General features: G+C 40.1%; 1 protein-coding gene across 3 annotated transcripts in view; it reads right to left on the minus strand.

Moving 5' to 3' along the window:
- Positions 1-18142, minus strand: part of brat (tripartite motif-containing protein brain tumor) — a 132628-nt gene that overhangs the window by 17864 nt on the left and 96622 nt on the right. For all 3 annotated transcript variants that reach the window (XM_087405449.1, XM_087405448.1, XM_087405447.1), the window contains one exon: positions 1-15116. This exon is cut by the window's left edge and continues 17864 nt beyond it. In XM_087405449.1, the coding sequence (XP_087261575.1) occupies positions 12533-15097 (2565 nt within the window). In that variant the 5' untranslated portion in view covers positions 15098-15116 and the 3' untranslated portion in view covers positions 1-12532. The remainder of the gene's footprint in view (positions 15117-18142) is intronic.

Here is an 18142-nt window from a genome sequence, read left to right on the forward strand (position 1 = left end):
TATTTTTCTTGTATTAAACAGTAATTTTACAAAAGGAGAAGAACATGTAAATTTGTATGATCAAACTTCATATGATCAAACTTGTATGATCAAATTAGATTATAATATATTTTTATACATATTTATATATGTTTTTATATAAAAATTTTTTTCGGGCTTAGTGACATTTAATGATACAGTATGACATTTAAAATATTGCGTCACGCATTCAAATGTCAGATATATTAACAAGTCATATATTAAAAAAAGTAATTTCCTTTTTTCTTTTTTTTTAATGAATGTGACTCAAACCTTTCGTATTATTTCCATCAACTCTCCTCTGTCCTCTATCGCACAAAGTAAGTAAATGTATTGAAAAAGAAGTCAACAAACACGATATATCTATGTGCACGTGTTAAAGAAAATCTTCAAATGTTCCTCCCCTTCTATATTTCATATTGTTTCTTAATTATTGTACAGAATCCAAGAGAAGTGCTTGTTTTAAAGTGGCATCTGATTCACAATCAGAAATTTATTAATTTTTTTAAAGTAGTATTATAATTAGTCTCTATCTAAAGGAAATTCTTAGTTGAATCTGTAAAAATTTGTTAGCTCAATCCGTAAAAATGTGTGATAGATAAGATACTTGCTTAAAAAAATATTGCGACAGGAATGGCTGGATAGATGCCCATGGCATCTGGTTCCAAGAGTACAAGAATTAAGACACGCGGAGTGTCAAGCATCGCTGATTTTTGCGCAAATTTCCAGCCGCTATTGTTGCGGTTTATCGCGCACGATCTGCGAGTTTGTTCGTTCGTTTGTTCGTTCTAGATCCGCATTTCTCGTTCGCCGGAAGAGCGCGTTACGACGAGCTATCGATTACCATAATCTGGGATCGTTGCGAGAGAAAAGTTCAAATGCCGCGTACGTAGTTGTTCCTACGAGAGAGAAGAGTCGCGAGATTACGCGGAAATGTTATTCGATAATTCGCAGACATACAATTACGTCGATAACGAGCTAATATCTAGCTATCGTCTAAACAAAAAGAGAAACATCCAAGCCCTCTTCTCCGAATCTCAGCTTATTTCTTCTCCTCCCTCTATCCTCCTCCCCTCCCGTACCACATTGTCACCTTTTGTCTTCCGTATCTCTCCTATCGCTCCTTGTCGTTATCAACAGAGTGTTATCAACGCTAATGTCACCGTGACGTTGCACAGCTAAAGAGTCGTTAATTAATAACCTACAAGTAGTACTGTTCCCAGATTTATTTATTCATCGCGCCTCCCTCTCACATTCACGCACACACAATTTTTTGTGTTCTTTGTTAATTTCAAAATTTAAAAAAATACATATATATTCTCAACCAGACACGCGCATCGCGACGGGCGCGGTCTAACTATTTACTTTTCTCTCTTTCGTTTTTTTTTTCTTTTTGTTCAACTTGTCAAACAACGCTTCTGCCGCTTCCGTGCTTCTCTTTCTCTCTCCTTCTTTCTCTCCCTATCTCTTTGCTCGTGTTAACTTCCTTAATAAAATCCTACCAATCTAAGTAATAATAATAGTTAATTTAAATATATATGCATGTATACGTCATATATATTTGTAATGTATTATGCGTATATTATGTGTCTGTACTATGCTCGATTAGCGAATATAGAGATATGAATAGGATTTATATGGAATATAATGATGCGTAATGTTAGATTGGGCAATAATTTATCAATAATAATGACAATAATAATAATCATAATAATAAAAATAATATTAGAGTAATAATAAAAAATAATAAAACTAAAATAATAAATAATGTTCAATTAATAGTAATTAGATTGTAATAATAAAATCGCATCGCGGAGTTTAGTAGTTGGCGACTAGAGTTGTGTCGCGATGCTTGTGCAAAGACAATTAAGGTCGGCAATTATAAATAATACTTAATAAATTCGATAAACCGCAATAAACAGAACAGAGACGAAGATATATAATTCCACAAAGAGACAATAGTAAATGGCAAGGTGTCGTAATGACCCGATAATAAATGACGAACGCGCGCGTTTGGCAACAGATTCGATAGCGGGGATAATACAATTGTCGTATGCCAATAGTAATCAATGATAATAATAATGTGACTGACATCACGACGACGAGTATGAAAATGTAGGAAAAGCCTTATTAAATCCCCTTTCTAATATAATAATAGTAATAATAATAGAATAATAATAGTAATAATAATAATAATAATATAATAATATGATAATAGTAATAATAGCGATAATAATAGCAATTATCCCTGTGCTCCGCGCACGTGTCCTTCCTCGAGTGTACGTGTGTGTCATGCGCGTGTCTCCGTGTCGTACGTATATTTATGTATATACGTGCGTGTATACGTGTTATACCTTATTGACTAATAGTATTAATTATTACATACGCTGAGTGTTTAACTTGTTTTACACGCGATGCAAAGTAGCAAAGGTTATCGAGAGGCCATGACTAGACATTCAATCGTATAAGTTTTCTTGTCATACGACTTACAATAGTAATAACAAGATGGCGGGCGGCACCGGAAAAATGGCCGACGAATAAAACACACTCGACTTAATTAATATATCCATACACGTAATATACATATAAGTTTTGTCCTCCCATCTTCTCATCTCTCCCTCTCTTTCTTCCTCGTCCTCTTTATTTAATGCGCTATCTTACTTTCAGTAATTTAACTCCTTCGTCATTTTAAGGAGATACTCGGCGCTCTTTCTCCCCTCCTTCTCTTGCTCAATGGTAAAAATTAAAAGAGAGTAAACGATTCACGATTACATGACAGACATTCTGGAATACTGGAGGCTTCTTATCTATACACCACATAGCAAAATCTTACTCTCTCTATCTCGCCCATGCATGTACACCCTTCTTTCTTATTTTCGTTCGCTAGAGTTAAACCTTAAAAACACGCGAGAGCTAAGTCTAGAAAAACGTACCTTAAATTACAACACATACCGTACCACGTGCTGTGCCCAATCAACGGCTATCAACTGATCGATTATAGTTCGATCGTTCATACTCCTCCCGTCTCTTTTTCTTTCCTTTCCCCGCAAAAAAGTGGCGGTTCGTTGGGGAAAACAAACCAGTACGTTCGGACCCTGCATTCCTTCTGATAAGCTCCTCTTAATGGAATGTATTAGTTAATCGCACAACAAGTGGTCCACGCGAGATCTGCGTTACAACGTCCTTACATTTACGATACTTTACAATTATGATACTTTACACCTCTTCGTCACGAAAGCGTTAAAGTATATCGAAATTCACAGGTGTTTATTTTTTTCCCTGATCGAAACGAGGGCTGAAAATTGATTATGCGTCTCATGCTCGTGTACCATTTTAGGGAACATGCAACTCTGGAAATATCACCAAGCGTGATGAATTAGGACACGTGCTCTTATGAAAGATTCTATTTAAGGCTGAACTATTATTTGACATAAGTAATTTGTCTGTAGTATCTGAATTAGAGGAGACATAACACCTCGATTCTAAATCCTCTTATGTTACAAAGCGGATAAGATAAACGGATAAAATTATATCATTGTTAATAAGCACGTACTACAATACATAAAGAAGGGCTTACAAAGGGCTTATTAATCATTTGAAATATAAATATTATATTGTATATCAAACTCAGAGTAAATCGAAGATTTTAATGGCGTATCGGAAGATCAGCAGCGATTCTTCAAAGAAGAAAAAGACGTGAAGAGTTATTTTCTAATGGAAACACGGAATGCTGGTCGCATCGTTTCGCTTTCACGCTTCAACATACGGACGATTAAAAACTTTTTCCAAGGTAAGTAAGCAGTAAGGGCGGTTCAACGATTAACGATAACTGGCCATTCAACATCGAGTAACGTCTTAAGATCTACTTAAATTCCAAAGGAGAACGACGCGACCGGCTTGATAATTTGTTCGTCGGTCAGGCTATAATAATAAAGAATCGCCATCTTTGTACTTCAAACGTACGCACCAATTTTCTTTCTTTTTTCTCTTCATATCCTTTTTTCTTCATACTCGTAACTCGCATTACGGCGTAATTCACGTCATTTCCCGCGCTTGCATACTTCGCTACTCCGTCATTTCCAGATCGCCATTTCGATCACGATTGCAAAATCAAGACTTAAATAGATTTTATAAGAACGGTCAGCGACAGGCGAGTTTCCCCTTAGTGATTTTCTTTTATCAGGAAATGTTGAAATGGATTTTTCCAAAATAACTTTATCATTTTCTTTATCTTGGATACTGTGCTTTCCAGAGTTACATAGTCCAGAATAACGAGATTACAGAATATCGAGAGATTCAAACATTGAGTATATGACCGAGTCTCTCGAGCTGAATTTACTGATAATATTAATGACCTCATGAATTTTCCTTCGAATTTCTTCATCTTCGAAAAAATTCTTCGAAAACTTCGTCATTAATATACGTACGCTCGTTCTCGATTCGTGGACCCTCTTGTAATTCGTACCGTCGTCGATTGGCGCACGTCGCGCGCGGATACGTATACACCACGTTTAATCATGCTAGTGATATATGCGTACAATAATAATTAATTCGCGTATATCGCTTACGGACTAGGAAATTCGTGTCGCGCGTGTCGCCCAAGGCTTGCGGTCGCATTTCGATCAGCTCCGGTCAGCGATCCGACGACTTCGCTAAATTATAATAACCTAGCCGTGCAGAGGACGAAAGTACGATCGACCGGAGCCGATTCGGTGCCACCGAGCCGACATTGCGATGCGCCGATCCTCCACGGATTTCATTTATAGCATTTAATATGCATTGTGTGGTGTCAGAGAGACTGCAGCTCGGCAGCAAGTACAATATATAACTAGGCATGCAACAATACTTGGAGTGGTATTTTTCTCAAGTTAAAAATAGCGATCAATCATTCAATCTCCTCTCGTACCCTTTCTCCCCAAAAGTATCTGTCTCACTCTCTCATCATCTCACTTTCACAGTTGCTCTTTTTTGTTTACTCATTAAGTAACATTACTTGGGCCCGGGAAGAATGTAATTTTTCTTCTTTTTTTTCTCTCTCTCTTGCTCTCTCCCTTTCTCGCGAAAGTTACACAGAGTCGCCGCGCGCCGCTGTCTTTGCTTTTGTGTCTCAAAATGTGTGGCGTCGTGTGGAAAATTAAAAAAAAAGTTCCCCCTTCTTTCGAAATGTATGTATACCTTTTTGTCATTAAGCTCTCGATCTCGTCTCTTCTCCTCTTCTCCCACGTAAGGAAAAGTTTTCTCTGACCCTCGACCGAGATCGAATTACTCGTAACACAGACGCATCCGTGACTTCACCGCACAAATTGCAGCAAGTCAAATGATTTAGAATAAGTCATCCCTCCTCGTGTTTTCAAGGGACAGACGTTCTGCATGCGTTTCGTCGGCGGCGCTCGGCGCGGTCGATACACAATTAACGCGCGTTGCGAACGTACAAAAATATATATGTGATATCTATATAATCCGCTATAGGTTTCTAAAAACTCGTCTCTCTTTTTTTTTCTCGTTATTATTAATTCACTGGCGATTACGACGTCGCGTCGAGTGCCGCCGAGGGGCCATGCATTCGCTCACAGGAATTTCCCCGTTCAGTCGCGAGATCGTTTCTCCATTTTTCTGAACGTCCGTCACGAGAGATCATCGCGCGGAAAGAAAACTGTCAGGAAAAGCGAGGATATTCGGTATTGGAAACTAAGATCGAGAACTGACCAAGTTCTTCATCTCACGTTACATTTTCGCACTTAAGATATCAGAAGGAATAACATGTGCTAGGAACAAGTTAAGTAAAATTCAACAACTCGAGAGAATATGCAGTTGACTTGGTCATTCCTCGACTGAACCGTATCGATCGACAAGATGTTTGCTATCGGCAATGCCTTTTTCAGGATTCATTTATCATTCGAAGTATCACTTCTATTCATCATTTTTGGCATTTGTACAAAATACTATATTTTTCTCAAACGACTTTGGAATTTGAAGAAAAAAATTGCTAGTAAAGGAAAAAATAATAAACATCTACTTTCCCGGGAAAAAATGTTATATATGCGGACATATTTCATATATAGTTATATATAATTATATAGTTATATATAAAATATGTTATATCACAAATATTTTATTTAATTATACATAATTATTTAAAATTATATATAATTATTACATACAAAATATTTTTTTCCGGGTTTTTATAGACCAAATCAAAGAAATGACAAATACTGAAACTCGCTATAGAATAATATAATTAATAATAATTTTTAACAATAAAAATCAAGAAATGGCACATAATACAAATAGTTAATTTGAATAAAAGATAAAATTTCGGTTTTATTTTTGACAGTGTTTCTTCTTTCGCATAATAGATTTTAAATTACTATGAGAAATCCCAGCGGTTACACGTAACGAGGACATGTGTGTCGGTGGACAACAAACAACTAGCTACGTTAAGAGATCTATAGAGACTATACTGCATCATCTATAATCAAACAGGAACATAAAGCTATGTAACGCACACGTTATAGTGGAATGTACTGATCACCATCGACGAGGAAACTTCGTTGGGAGTAGGTTTTCTCGTCGATCATACTTGCGTTAAAATGCATATGATACGCCTACAAGGATCGTAAATGAAAACTCGATTACTCGGATAAGAAAATATTGACGGACCAGTTCGAGAAATATGTTAGTTTGAGATTATGTTAAAGCAATTTACTAAAAAAAAAAATGAGAAAAATAATTAATTAATGAAATAACGAATTAATAGTCAAATTTACATTATTTAAATTATGTATCTATGCTATAAAAATACTTTTTTATCATTTATGTAATGGATAATTAAGAATGAATTTCAAACAGCACCGTCGCATTGCGATACTAAGCGAAGAATATTTAATCTATGTGCAACAAGAATGAAATAATAAAATTGGGAATTTTATATGACTAATTAAACTTTCATTTGACAGTGGACTTTTCTTAAGAGTTACATTTCCATTCGATGCTTCAAAATGGACTTTCCTCAAAAGGGGGATATTGATTTTCCGAACCGGGCCGCCGCCGTTGTCAGGGAATAGCAGGCAAGAGACGTAGAAAATAAAAATAAGACCAATGCTTATCTATAATGTGAACTGAAAATATTATTAAAAAGCATTTTACAACAAAAAATAACTAAAAAACAAACAAAAATACGATTTACAATTAAATTAAGAACAATCGAGTTGTATCATCTAAAAATAATAATACAATAATATTATAATAATATTAATAATAATAACATAACAAACCAGTACAAAAAAAAGAGGAAGAAGAGTGGCTGATAGCGAGAAGAAAAGTGACAGTGTCGAAACGGTAATTCGTTCTCATCTCTCGCGCGCATCGCGGAGCGCGTCTCATTCTCGGTGATAACGCGAGCAATGCGAACGCGCACACGCATATATAAAACACACGCAGGCACAGTAGTAACATATACACACATACACACACGCATGTACGTACATCTCGCGGACTCTTACTTTGGGAGTAATGCGTAGGAATGGAATTTAATCTCTTGTCTTGTGTGCGCGCGCCTCACGGCCGATTACTGACAATGAGAGCGGCGAAGTGGTAGTGATGGCTAGCTGGCAAGGTGGCGCATCGTCTCTTCTCAGTTTTCGCGTCAAACGCGTTAATACAATATAATAACGATATAATAACTGATTAATAAGGATAATAATGTAATAATAATAATAATAATAATAATAATAGTAACTAAATAATCGATAATAACTAATTAATAATAGCAATAATGATAATGACAGTAATGTTAATTAGGGATCAACGCATGTTTATGCGATATAAATACTAATGGACAGATACCTTGTGATGCCGTCTCGATGGTGCAAGTTTCCTCTGTGCACCCCTCCCCCTCCCTAAATTAATATCCCCCTTCCTAGAGAAAAAGATTTCGAATTACTGATATTCCATTCGCGTCGTTCTCTTGGCATTCCGTCTTTGTCAAGTTATTTAAAAAATAGACACGGAGGCGTGATCGATTAATGTTGAAACAGCTTGACGGTTTGCCCGAGCCAACGCGAGAATGGCGCTTAATCAAGAGACTAAAACAGAAACATCGAAACAAAATCGCGATATAATGAAAAATGAGATTGATCTAAATAATTCTCGGTGATCTCTGCATTCGTTTTCTCTGCGGAAACCCTGTTAATTTTTAATATCCTTGTTCATCCTTAAAGTTTCGTCTTCATGACGAGGACATCCCAATCGGAAAATGTCCAGAATTTACTTCATTTAGGTCAAAAATAATATCGAATCCTTCATTCGAGATGGCAAACGACATGTAACGACAGGTGCTACTCCGCGATATGATTCTGAGCGTTTACGCGACTCGAAGGAAGAAGATCGAAAATGCTCACGGAATGTCTACGGAATTATTTCAGACGAACAAGGATAAAATTCAACGACGATCACCTGGTTCGGTAGTCTTTAATTGTGTAAAAAAATTAAAGGATTCACGATTCAACATCTATTTTAGTACCTGTATCTGTCGAATATCACATACTTGTTCGTCGCAGATGCAAAACGTTTGTCGTACATCATAATTTGCGTGTCTTTAAATATTCATTAACATCAGTTATGAGATTCATAACGTTATACAAACGTCACTGAAACTTATATATTTTTTTGATCACATGTATTTCTTTTCTTTAAAAGTCGTTTATACTTGTAAACAGTGACTACAGCAGGTACAAAACGTTTAAATCACAATTCCTGTTTCTCGAATTATAAATTCACGGTAGATTGATCGAAGAATTAAGTCTTTGGATCGAAGTCCTTAATCGAATGCCATGAATCTTCAGTCTGACTTCGTAAATATCAGCTTGTTGCCGACTTGATCAAATCGACTACCAAATCAAGCGATCACGAGATAGCAATAATCGCGGATTATCCCAGGATCTTCGATTGCAATCGATTACGAAACTATTTGAAGACGCGGAAATGTTAAATATTAGTTATCGTTCGAATCCTAATCGAATTACGGAGTCAATTATTAAGAGATCGTTATTTCTATCCACTTAATTCATTATTCTATTTAAAAATCTGTCATTGATTTGAAACAATCCGATACTCGATCGAGTCATCGAAAATTAATTTTGTAAAAAAATTCAATAATTATCTATGTGTAAAATATGTGTAATATTCTCAAAGTGGTGAAATAACTTTCTTTTTTTTAATAAACGATTGAGTGCAAAAATCCGAAAACCTTAGAGCAATCTAAGAATTTTCCAAAATTTTCAGAATTAAGTTGATGTTTGCATCAATGAAGCAATCTCTGATGATCTTCAAAGATCCTGATATAATCCACGAATCCTCATTGTAATTAGAGTCGTTAGGTCATGCCAGCTAGCCTTTTTCTCTTCATAATACAGGGGCGTTGGATGACATCTTGTATCGACAATCGAAAGTCGCAACACGTTAATAATAATAGAATAATAATAATATAATAATATTAATAAAAAATATAATAGCAAACATGCACGGAGTCGCGCAGCGGAGGACTTGTGAGGACTTCCGCGATTGGCGATCCATCCAACAAAATATATTAATACTATAAGTTTTCTTTTTAAGTGAAACAGACTCCGGCGCAAACCTAAAACGGCTGCGCGGCAGTCAGGTGGGAATCGGAGGGTGGTGGTGGTAGTTCTCATCGTTGGTAGTTCGGGTAGATGATGGTTTCGTGAGAATTCAAAAACATAAGCGGTAGCAACAACGCATTCTTTTTTTAAGCGCAGCGACACAAATGAAAAAGAGAGAAAAATAAAAGTTGCATCAGGCTGTAACGTAACTATCGAGAGAATGAGATATAGAGCAAAAAGGAAAAGTCTTACACTGATTGCTAAACCGGCTAATAGCTACTATATGCGCTACAATACTAACTACGCTAATAAGAAAGAAAAAGGAAGAGGATTTTGCTGTAAAATGGGAAGTTAGAAACGACAATGACAATTCGTCTTCTGTTTTCATATCGTTAATGAAGATAGTGATTACGTTAAAACGATTGCGTTATTTTGCTATGAAAGTCGAGAATGAGCCTCGATAATTTAACTGTAGTATACGCAATCGGCTTCTTTTTTTATACGCCTGAATCAAACGCCAAACATCCTATTTCTTTTCTTGAGATTCATTTCCTGTAATACTACATCATTCAGGTCTCTATAAATTTCCTGCGTATCTCCTTGAGTTGAACGATCTTTATTTCTAGTTATTTGCGTTATCTATAAGTGAATTCAGGATCTCATATGTAAGCGTTTAACGTTACTTGGTACGATTTTCCGCGAATTTATTCGAAACGTATCGTGACATATATTTAAACGTAATGAATAATGATACCATCGATAAGCACTCAGCATATACTCGCCGACAAAAGTTATTAAATTTATCACGTAAACTGAGTGAGAAAAGTAATTATTGACCAAAAAGTTAACGTAGGTCGATACGATTTCGCGACAAAACGATGGAGACGAATGTACTGGGGTGGGAGGTGCGAAAATTACGTAAGTAAAACTGATCAATAATAATAATAAGTTGGAAAGACAAAAAAAAAATAAATGCGTGCGATGACCGTTCAATGACGTTCAACAAAACGCTGTCATAGTTACGAAATGCACCTCAGAATGAATTTCCGTAGGAATTGTCGATAACCGTTACAAAACGAAGGGGAAAGACGTATGAGATGGAAATCAAAAGGCAAATTCATAGGGAATATACAATCTATCGATCCGCAACATATAAGATGTCCTGTCGTCCGGTTACTTAGAATCCGCTTCTATTCTCGCATCTCACGGAAAATTAATTGGGTCAAGCTGATCTCGGATGATCAGCACAGTCCCAAACGCGCCCATACACGATTCAACAATCTTCGGCGAGTCTGCTACCCAAATATATCGATATATTATATTATATATATTATTGTATTGAAATATAATGATGAAATTATTAATGTCTCCAACAATTTCTCATACTATCTCCGCAAACATATTATATATTGATAACATATGGATCAATCTAATGTCTTACGCAATAAGATCAAACAATTGTCCATAGAAATAACGTATGAACAATTTGGGAAACAAAATCGTTTAAAACCGCGAATAAGATGTGCTGATGATGTATGAGCTAATTCGAAGCTTATCGAAGTAAAGCAATAATTACTCGCGGCAATCAGTCTCATGTCCCATGGGACAAAATCAAACCTGTTGAAAACGGTTTGCAGAAAATCGTTGGATTTCATAGATCTCAAAACGAATCTCTCACGAGATATACATCGAAACGGATGTTCGCGCGACGAACGGACATTCCTCGCGAACCTCGCACGGCATTTGGAGGGAGACATTTCAAGCGCGATGATCGGAAGTGACCCGAGCGCGACGGTCGCGATCGATCACCATCAAAGAGAGTAACAAAAATGATAATACGCGCGTGGATTCGGGCACACGTAACAACTCGATGCATGTGTTAGTGTGGACCATGTCGTCGCGACGAGTGGAAATGCACTTCCTGATGTGATCGTCGGACGAGGTCTCAGAGAGAAGACCGTGGTTAGTGTGGGAAATGGGAATGGGAAGGTAGGAGAATGGTAACGAAGGGAATGGGCGTGAAGGGAAGAGGATCGGAGGGTGGAAGGCGAGGGGGGAAGTGACTAGCGGCGGCGAGCTCTACAACTAAACAACAACAACAGTATTTTCAGTATTATAACAACATTAACAAGTAAGTTATCGCGTACGCGCACGCGTATTCATAGCGCGTACGCGTGAAGAAAGGAGCGCGCGCGAATTTTTCGGGGCAGGGTTGACGTCCTCTCTCTCTCTCTCTCTCTCTCTCTCTCTCTCTCTCTCTCTCTCTCTCTCTCTCTCTCTCTCTCTCTCTCTCTCTCTCTCTCGCGGGTCCTAAACAGCCCAGCATCGCAAGGGCTATGCATACAAAGCGTCGCGCGTTTTTCCTCTTTCTTTCCGCTCGTCCACGCGGGATAAAGAGGGATAGCTCGCGGAAACGCGAGGAGGATATCGAGGGAAGCGCGCGCGTGCTTTCTCGCATACCGTCGGTGATGTCCGTCGTTCGGCAGAGTCCACAAGAGGAGCGCCTCGGGAAAGTTCCGGCGAGGGGACTCCCATTTTCTTGCCGCGTAAACGACACTCGCTCGGGAGTCGGTTCCTTGAGAGTCATATATGAAGCAATAAATGGTGCGCTTTTTTCTCGTGGTCGGCGTGAAAGGTCTCGTTGGGGCGAGCGAAGAAGGTGATGAATAGATGATGGCGAAGAAGATGGTGAGTTGAGCGCACGAGCGTTGACGATGAAGCAGACGTAGAAGACAAGCGAAGGTAGGTGAGAGAAAAGATCGATGAGATCGTGGTGGCCACGCGACCGTCCAACGACGAAGAGCGGCGATGATGATGGCGATGACAATGACACGATGAAAAACGTTGACACTGGCGCACGACGATCATCGTCGTCGTCGTGACGCGTCACTGCTCTACATGCCAATCGGCGGTACCTGTACATAGCGGTATATGTACAGCCGGTAATCCTTACTGGCCAGTACGACCGAGCCGTCATCCATTAGCGCCACGTCGAAACACTGTGCGTGCTTCACCTTGCTCTCAAGAGCTGAGACCAACTGACCATCCTGCGTGAAGATAGTCAGATTGAAATTGTTATGATTGTCCGCTATCAGTATCTCGCCATGCGTATTGATGCCCACGCCAATCGGATAATTGGTGATACCTTCACCGCCAATTTGTCGTAAGTAAGAGCCCTCGTAGTTAAAAACTTTGACACAATGGGCGCGATTGTCGCTGATGAAGATCTCCTGTTTATCATTCACCACCACGCCGTTCGGGAATTCGAGATGTTTCGAGCAACCAAATTTTTGTAGAACGTTGCCAGTCTGATCAAAGATGATGACACGCATAACTTTGCATTCTACGACGACGATCCGTCCTTTCGAGTCGACGGTGACGCCACGTGGATGCTGGAGGATATTTGCGCCAAACTTGCGTACAAATTGACCGTATTGATTGTAAATTTGAATCTGATGGGTCGGCGAACGTTCCGTAACAATAATGTCACCAGATGTCTTCACAACGGCGACGCGATTTGGATAAAGTAATTGGCCATCGCGTTTACCGCACTCGCCAAATTGAAACTTGAACCTGCCTTCCTTATCGAAGATCTGAATGCGATGATTGTTCGTGTCGGCAACGATGATATCGTTCTGCGCGTTTACCGCGACGCCCGATGGCTCGGTGAACTGACCCTCCATCACGCCAAATTCACCGAACTTGCAATGGTAGATCATCTTCTGTCGTTTAATTTGTGACTTGGGCGGGAATATCGCGGTGGCGGACATCAGTTTCGAAGTCAAGTCAAGGACGGAATCGCCTGGTGCGGCGTTCGTCGCTACAGCTACCGACGGCATCGCGAAATGATCGTTCGTCGTCACGACCGGGTAAGTGTCACTACCGCCGTTGCTCCATTTCTCATATGGATTGGTATTCATGCCGTTTAAGTTTACGTCGCTGATCGTCGTGGAGAATGGGCCGAGACTATTGGCCGAACTGAAACGTTTTGAGATCACGCTGCTGACAGTGTCGATCGAGGAAGGTGAGGATGACGAGCCGCAGTTCATACTGGAGGAGATCAGGCCGTTACTGTAAGTCCGATCTAAGAGAAGACTGCCCAGAGAACCAACGCCGCTTCCGGGTCCGTTGCTAATGTTGCTGCTGCTACTGCTACCAATGCCGTTGCTCGACAGAGCAGTAGGTCGTGCGATAGGTGGTTGTTTGCCGATCGCGTTATTTTCGCTGTTACTATTACTCCGAACGTAACCGAAGGTATTCCTCACTCCCACTTGTATCGCTTGATAATTGCTGACGAATTCGAGGTCCGCTGTCTGATTGGCAATGTCTGTATTTGGAGTGTAACTGAGCAGTGACTGAAGCTTAGCCTCAAGGATCTTCTTGACCATGAGGAAATCTGTGATAGTGGTAACTTTGGTTACACGCTCAACGAAGTCGCAGGTCTGCATCATTTTGTCCGCCATCTCATTGGCTCGTTGGGAGAGCACATTTAAGGAGATTTGCTTGGTCGAGAACACCGAATCGAGTTCCTTCAACAGCTCCTGCTTGCGCTCGTCCAGCATCGATCGATAGAACTGGAAGGTATCGTTGATCTCATTTTGCGCTTTGTGATACTGCACCTGTAGTATTGCGGTATTATGGTCCGTTGCTTTGACCGCCGCACGCGCGTCCGCCGCCTTCGAGCGACACTCCTGGATGATCCGCGACAATGCTTCCAGTTGTTGCGAGCCTACTTCCGTGACGTGGGCACAGTCATGTAGCGGCGCAGTATGCTCCGTCAGCGTGCACTCTTTGCAAATTGGCACATTACAGCTTCGGCAGAAGTACTTGATTATCTCCTGCTTATGTCGCAAACAGAAGTGTACCTTCTCGGCGTTGCCACCGTTGTTGCTGTTTCCGGTGCCGTTGATAACCAGAGTATTGCCACCACCGCCTCCGCCGCCACCGCTACTGCCGTTACAGGCGTTTTTAGGCAATTCCGTGGTCGCAGTGATCGTACTACCACCGCCGCCGCCACCGCCACCGCCTCCACCACCGCCGCCGCCATTTCCGCCGCCGCCGCCACCGCTGCCGCCGCCGCTACCGACGGTCTCCAGCTTGGAGTCGGCCAGGTTCAATAATCGGTGGCCTTCGAAACAGAGCATGTATTGATGTGCCATCACGCAATTTGGACAGAGAAATTGATCACAATCGTAACAACGCGCTACAGCGCCAGCTTCAGTGGATTTGCAACCGGTGCAACGGATGCGACTGGTGCCACCGGTGCTACCCAGTCGGCAGCGCGGGCACGGATCTTCGCCCGACTTTGGCGCGTCGAGGCACAAGTCGCAGCTGTCGACGTCACAGATCGCCGAATCGCTAGCAGGCGGCGAGCTGCCGCTCACCGTTACTGGGGACAGCGAGACCGGGGACCCGAGGGAATTTGCGCGCGATTCCAATGAGGGTGTCGGCGAGGCCATCTTCAGTCAACCGGCATCCCTGCAAGCAGAAATCACCAATATTTATATCGTGTATCGCTACATTTTGTATACATCATTATTATATTATTATTCTATTATTATAGACTATTATTTCAACAAAATATTACAAGATACAAAATTTTGTTGTATCTGAAACATTTTAACAATTATATCATTATTTCTGTCACTTTATTTCAAAAGTACATGTTTACATACGTTTTTCTAAATTCTCTTTACAATTTTAATTTTCCATTAAAATGATGATTTTATTAAAATTTATTTCATTAATTATTAGCGTCATAACTACGTAATGATGTAACCGAGTGTGTCTATATATTTTTCTGTTATGTAAAACACGCTAGTATAAAATAAAATTTTAATAACGGAGCTTTGCTAAGAGTAATGCGAATTTCTCTGTACATTTTACTTCATCCGTGAGAGAGTTTGCAGTAACGGAAGAGAATATCATATTATTCTGTGTCTTATCGGTAATAGTATCTACTATAACAATAGTATAATAACGTTGTAATATTTATTTATTCAACTATCGGTCGCTCCCTGACTGTTCCTCGAGAGAGAGAGAGAGAGAGAGAGAGAGAGAGAGAGAGGCAGGCCATTGTCGTTGCGATTAATTGTTATTACGGTGTTTCCTATCTCAAAGGTTTCTTTTATTGCGATTCCCACGCGTACGTCTGGCTACCTTTTCACCTTCTTCACACCCCCCCAAGGCACAGCGGTTATTCGCGTGGCTCGCGACGAGCAGGAGGCTTCGGTCCGTCTAATTAAATCGCTCGAGCCGGACGGCCATGTTTCACCTGGCAGTCAGAAGAAGACAGAGATCGTCCAAGTGGCCGGAGGAAAGGAAACGACGTGCGCCGGCGGCGAAGGAAAAGGAAGAATGAGGGAGGACTGGTATAAATTGCGAGTCCAAGGTCACAAATGCGAAGGTTATCGTACTTCTCTCCCACCCAGTCGAGCGAATTTATCGGATACCGTGCGACGACACTCGCTTTTCCACGCTCGAGAGAAGGAGGAGGAAGAGGAGGAGCAACGCGAAAGAGGTAATGTCGACAAGAAAGAAAAGAGAGAGAGAGAAAGAGAGAGAATAAATAAGAGAAAGAGAGGAAGAAAGAGAAAGAAGAGGATCTTTTTCAACGTGTTAAGCTTGTCTAAATGAAAATATCATTTCTCGGAAATTTTGTGCATCAACCGACATTAGGCTTGTTTTTTTTTTGACTAAATTTTTGCACCAGTTCATCTTTTTTCCTCTTCCTTCCTCTTGGAGAGAAAGGCCTATTATCTCATCGGTGCAAGAAAGACTTGATAGAAAATATCGACATTTTCTTTTCCCTCAAAATCGTTTTTATTCGATTTGTTTCATATTTTTTAATCGAGGTCGAACAGTGGTCGAAATTCGCGATAATATAATATTGGAAACAAGATAGTGAAGCCACAGATAGAGGAAGAGAGGAAAGCGCGGAGGCGAAGAGAACAAAGAGCATCTTGCTCGCGCGCTCCAGGAAACACTTTCTGAAGTTGCTGCGCCGGCGAGTCCTCGCTCGCGAGCGCGACTAGTGCGCGCCGTCTTCGTGCAAGAATTTCGATTAACTCCCGAGATAAAAGGTGAACGCTCCTGAGGGAAGTGTCCGTGGAGCCCGAGGTCGCCGGAAAGTCGTGTTTAACATACCAAGGCCGAGGAAATAGCGAGGAACGCGCGATGAACTCACCAAAAGTAAGAATTCACGCCATTGTGAAGAAGTCTACGTATAAAAACAGTGTACTGTGTATATACATAAAATATCTTCCCGTTGAAATAATTTCATGCAAAAAATATTCAGCACGCATATTTTAATAAAATGAATTATTTGTATTTTACATATCAACAATAGCTCCTTTAAAGCTTTTAAAGACAAAACGGATTTTATGAGATTTATTGAGATGAAAAGAAATAGCATTTTATTATCGGAAATAATCATTAACTTTGATACGATATCAATGCGATGTATATAATGAAAAAGCTAATGGCAAATTGTTGAAATATTTAACTTATAAAATATTAATAATAAACTACTTAATGTATTGTTTACGTAAAATATGTATATTGAATGTATGCAGTTCAATAATCAATCAATGTATATAATTGAGATAGGTCAGCTATGAAAATAGCAAGTATGTTTTTTGTTTTTTCACTTATTTGTTAGCTTTTTAAAGTAAAATCTGGAATACGTTAAAGATACATGATTTTGTATAAAAATTTATTACTTTATGCATTCACCCAGTTTATTTCATTTTAACTTTTAACATCTGTCTTTGAACATGTACGCTTCAACTGTCGGGAGAAGAATATAAAAAAAACGTAATTTCAAACGATCGTGCACGTATGACAAATCACGTACCGCAACGGGATATAACGAGGGAGGAAGAGGAAGGTTAATTCTTTCTCGCGCGCGAGGGGATGAAGTGTCTGAATAAAAAATGCGACGGGGGATCAAGGGGAAACGGGCGTAGGAACGTGTCCTTGGCAAGGATAATTCCCGTTATCGAAGTACCGTTGCATTTTCGAACGCGGATCGCACAACCCCACGGTTGAATGCACCGTGGGAAGGGGTGGCGGACGGCGCGTCTGGTTTCCATGGTAACGCTGCATCGACCGCCCCAACCCTTCGAACCGGAGTTGTTCCGACGAGGGTCGAGTCCGTTGCCGCTCGTGATGGTGGTGGTAGCGACGGTGGTGCGGCGGGAACCAAGGGGGATGGCAACCGCCCTTCGGGAACGGTAACCGTTGGTGCATCGCCCTTCGACGCAGCCTGCTGGTGCGTGCTTTTCTACGGGGTGATCGAAAAGAATCTCGAAAAGCCAGGATATACGGGAGTAATCGCGAACAGTTTAAAAAAAAGAATCGTTAAACAAAGTTTTTTTATTTCGTTATCTATCTGTGATTATCGCCACAGCGATAATCACTGATATTGATGAAGCTAAGATTTTACGATGTTCTTATCGATTATCAATAATTTAAAACTTTAAAGATTGATTAATAATATTCTT

The sequence above is a fragment of the Acromyrmex echinatior genome, chromosome 4 (assembly GCF_024713525.1).
Source record: "Acromyrmex echinatior isolate Ae372 chromosome 4, ASM2471352v2, whole genome shotgun sequence".
In the NCBI taxonomy this organism is placed as follows: domain Eukaryota; kingdom Metazoa; phylum Arthropoda; class Insecta; order Hymenoptera; family Formicidae; genus Acromyrmex; species Acromyrmex echinatior.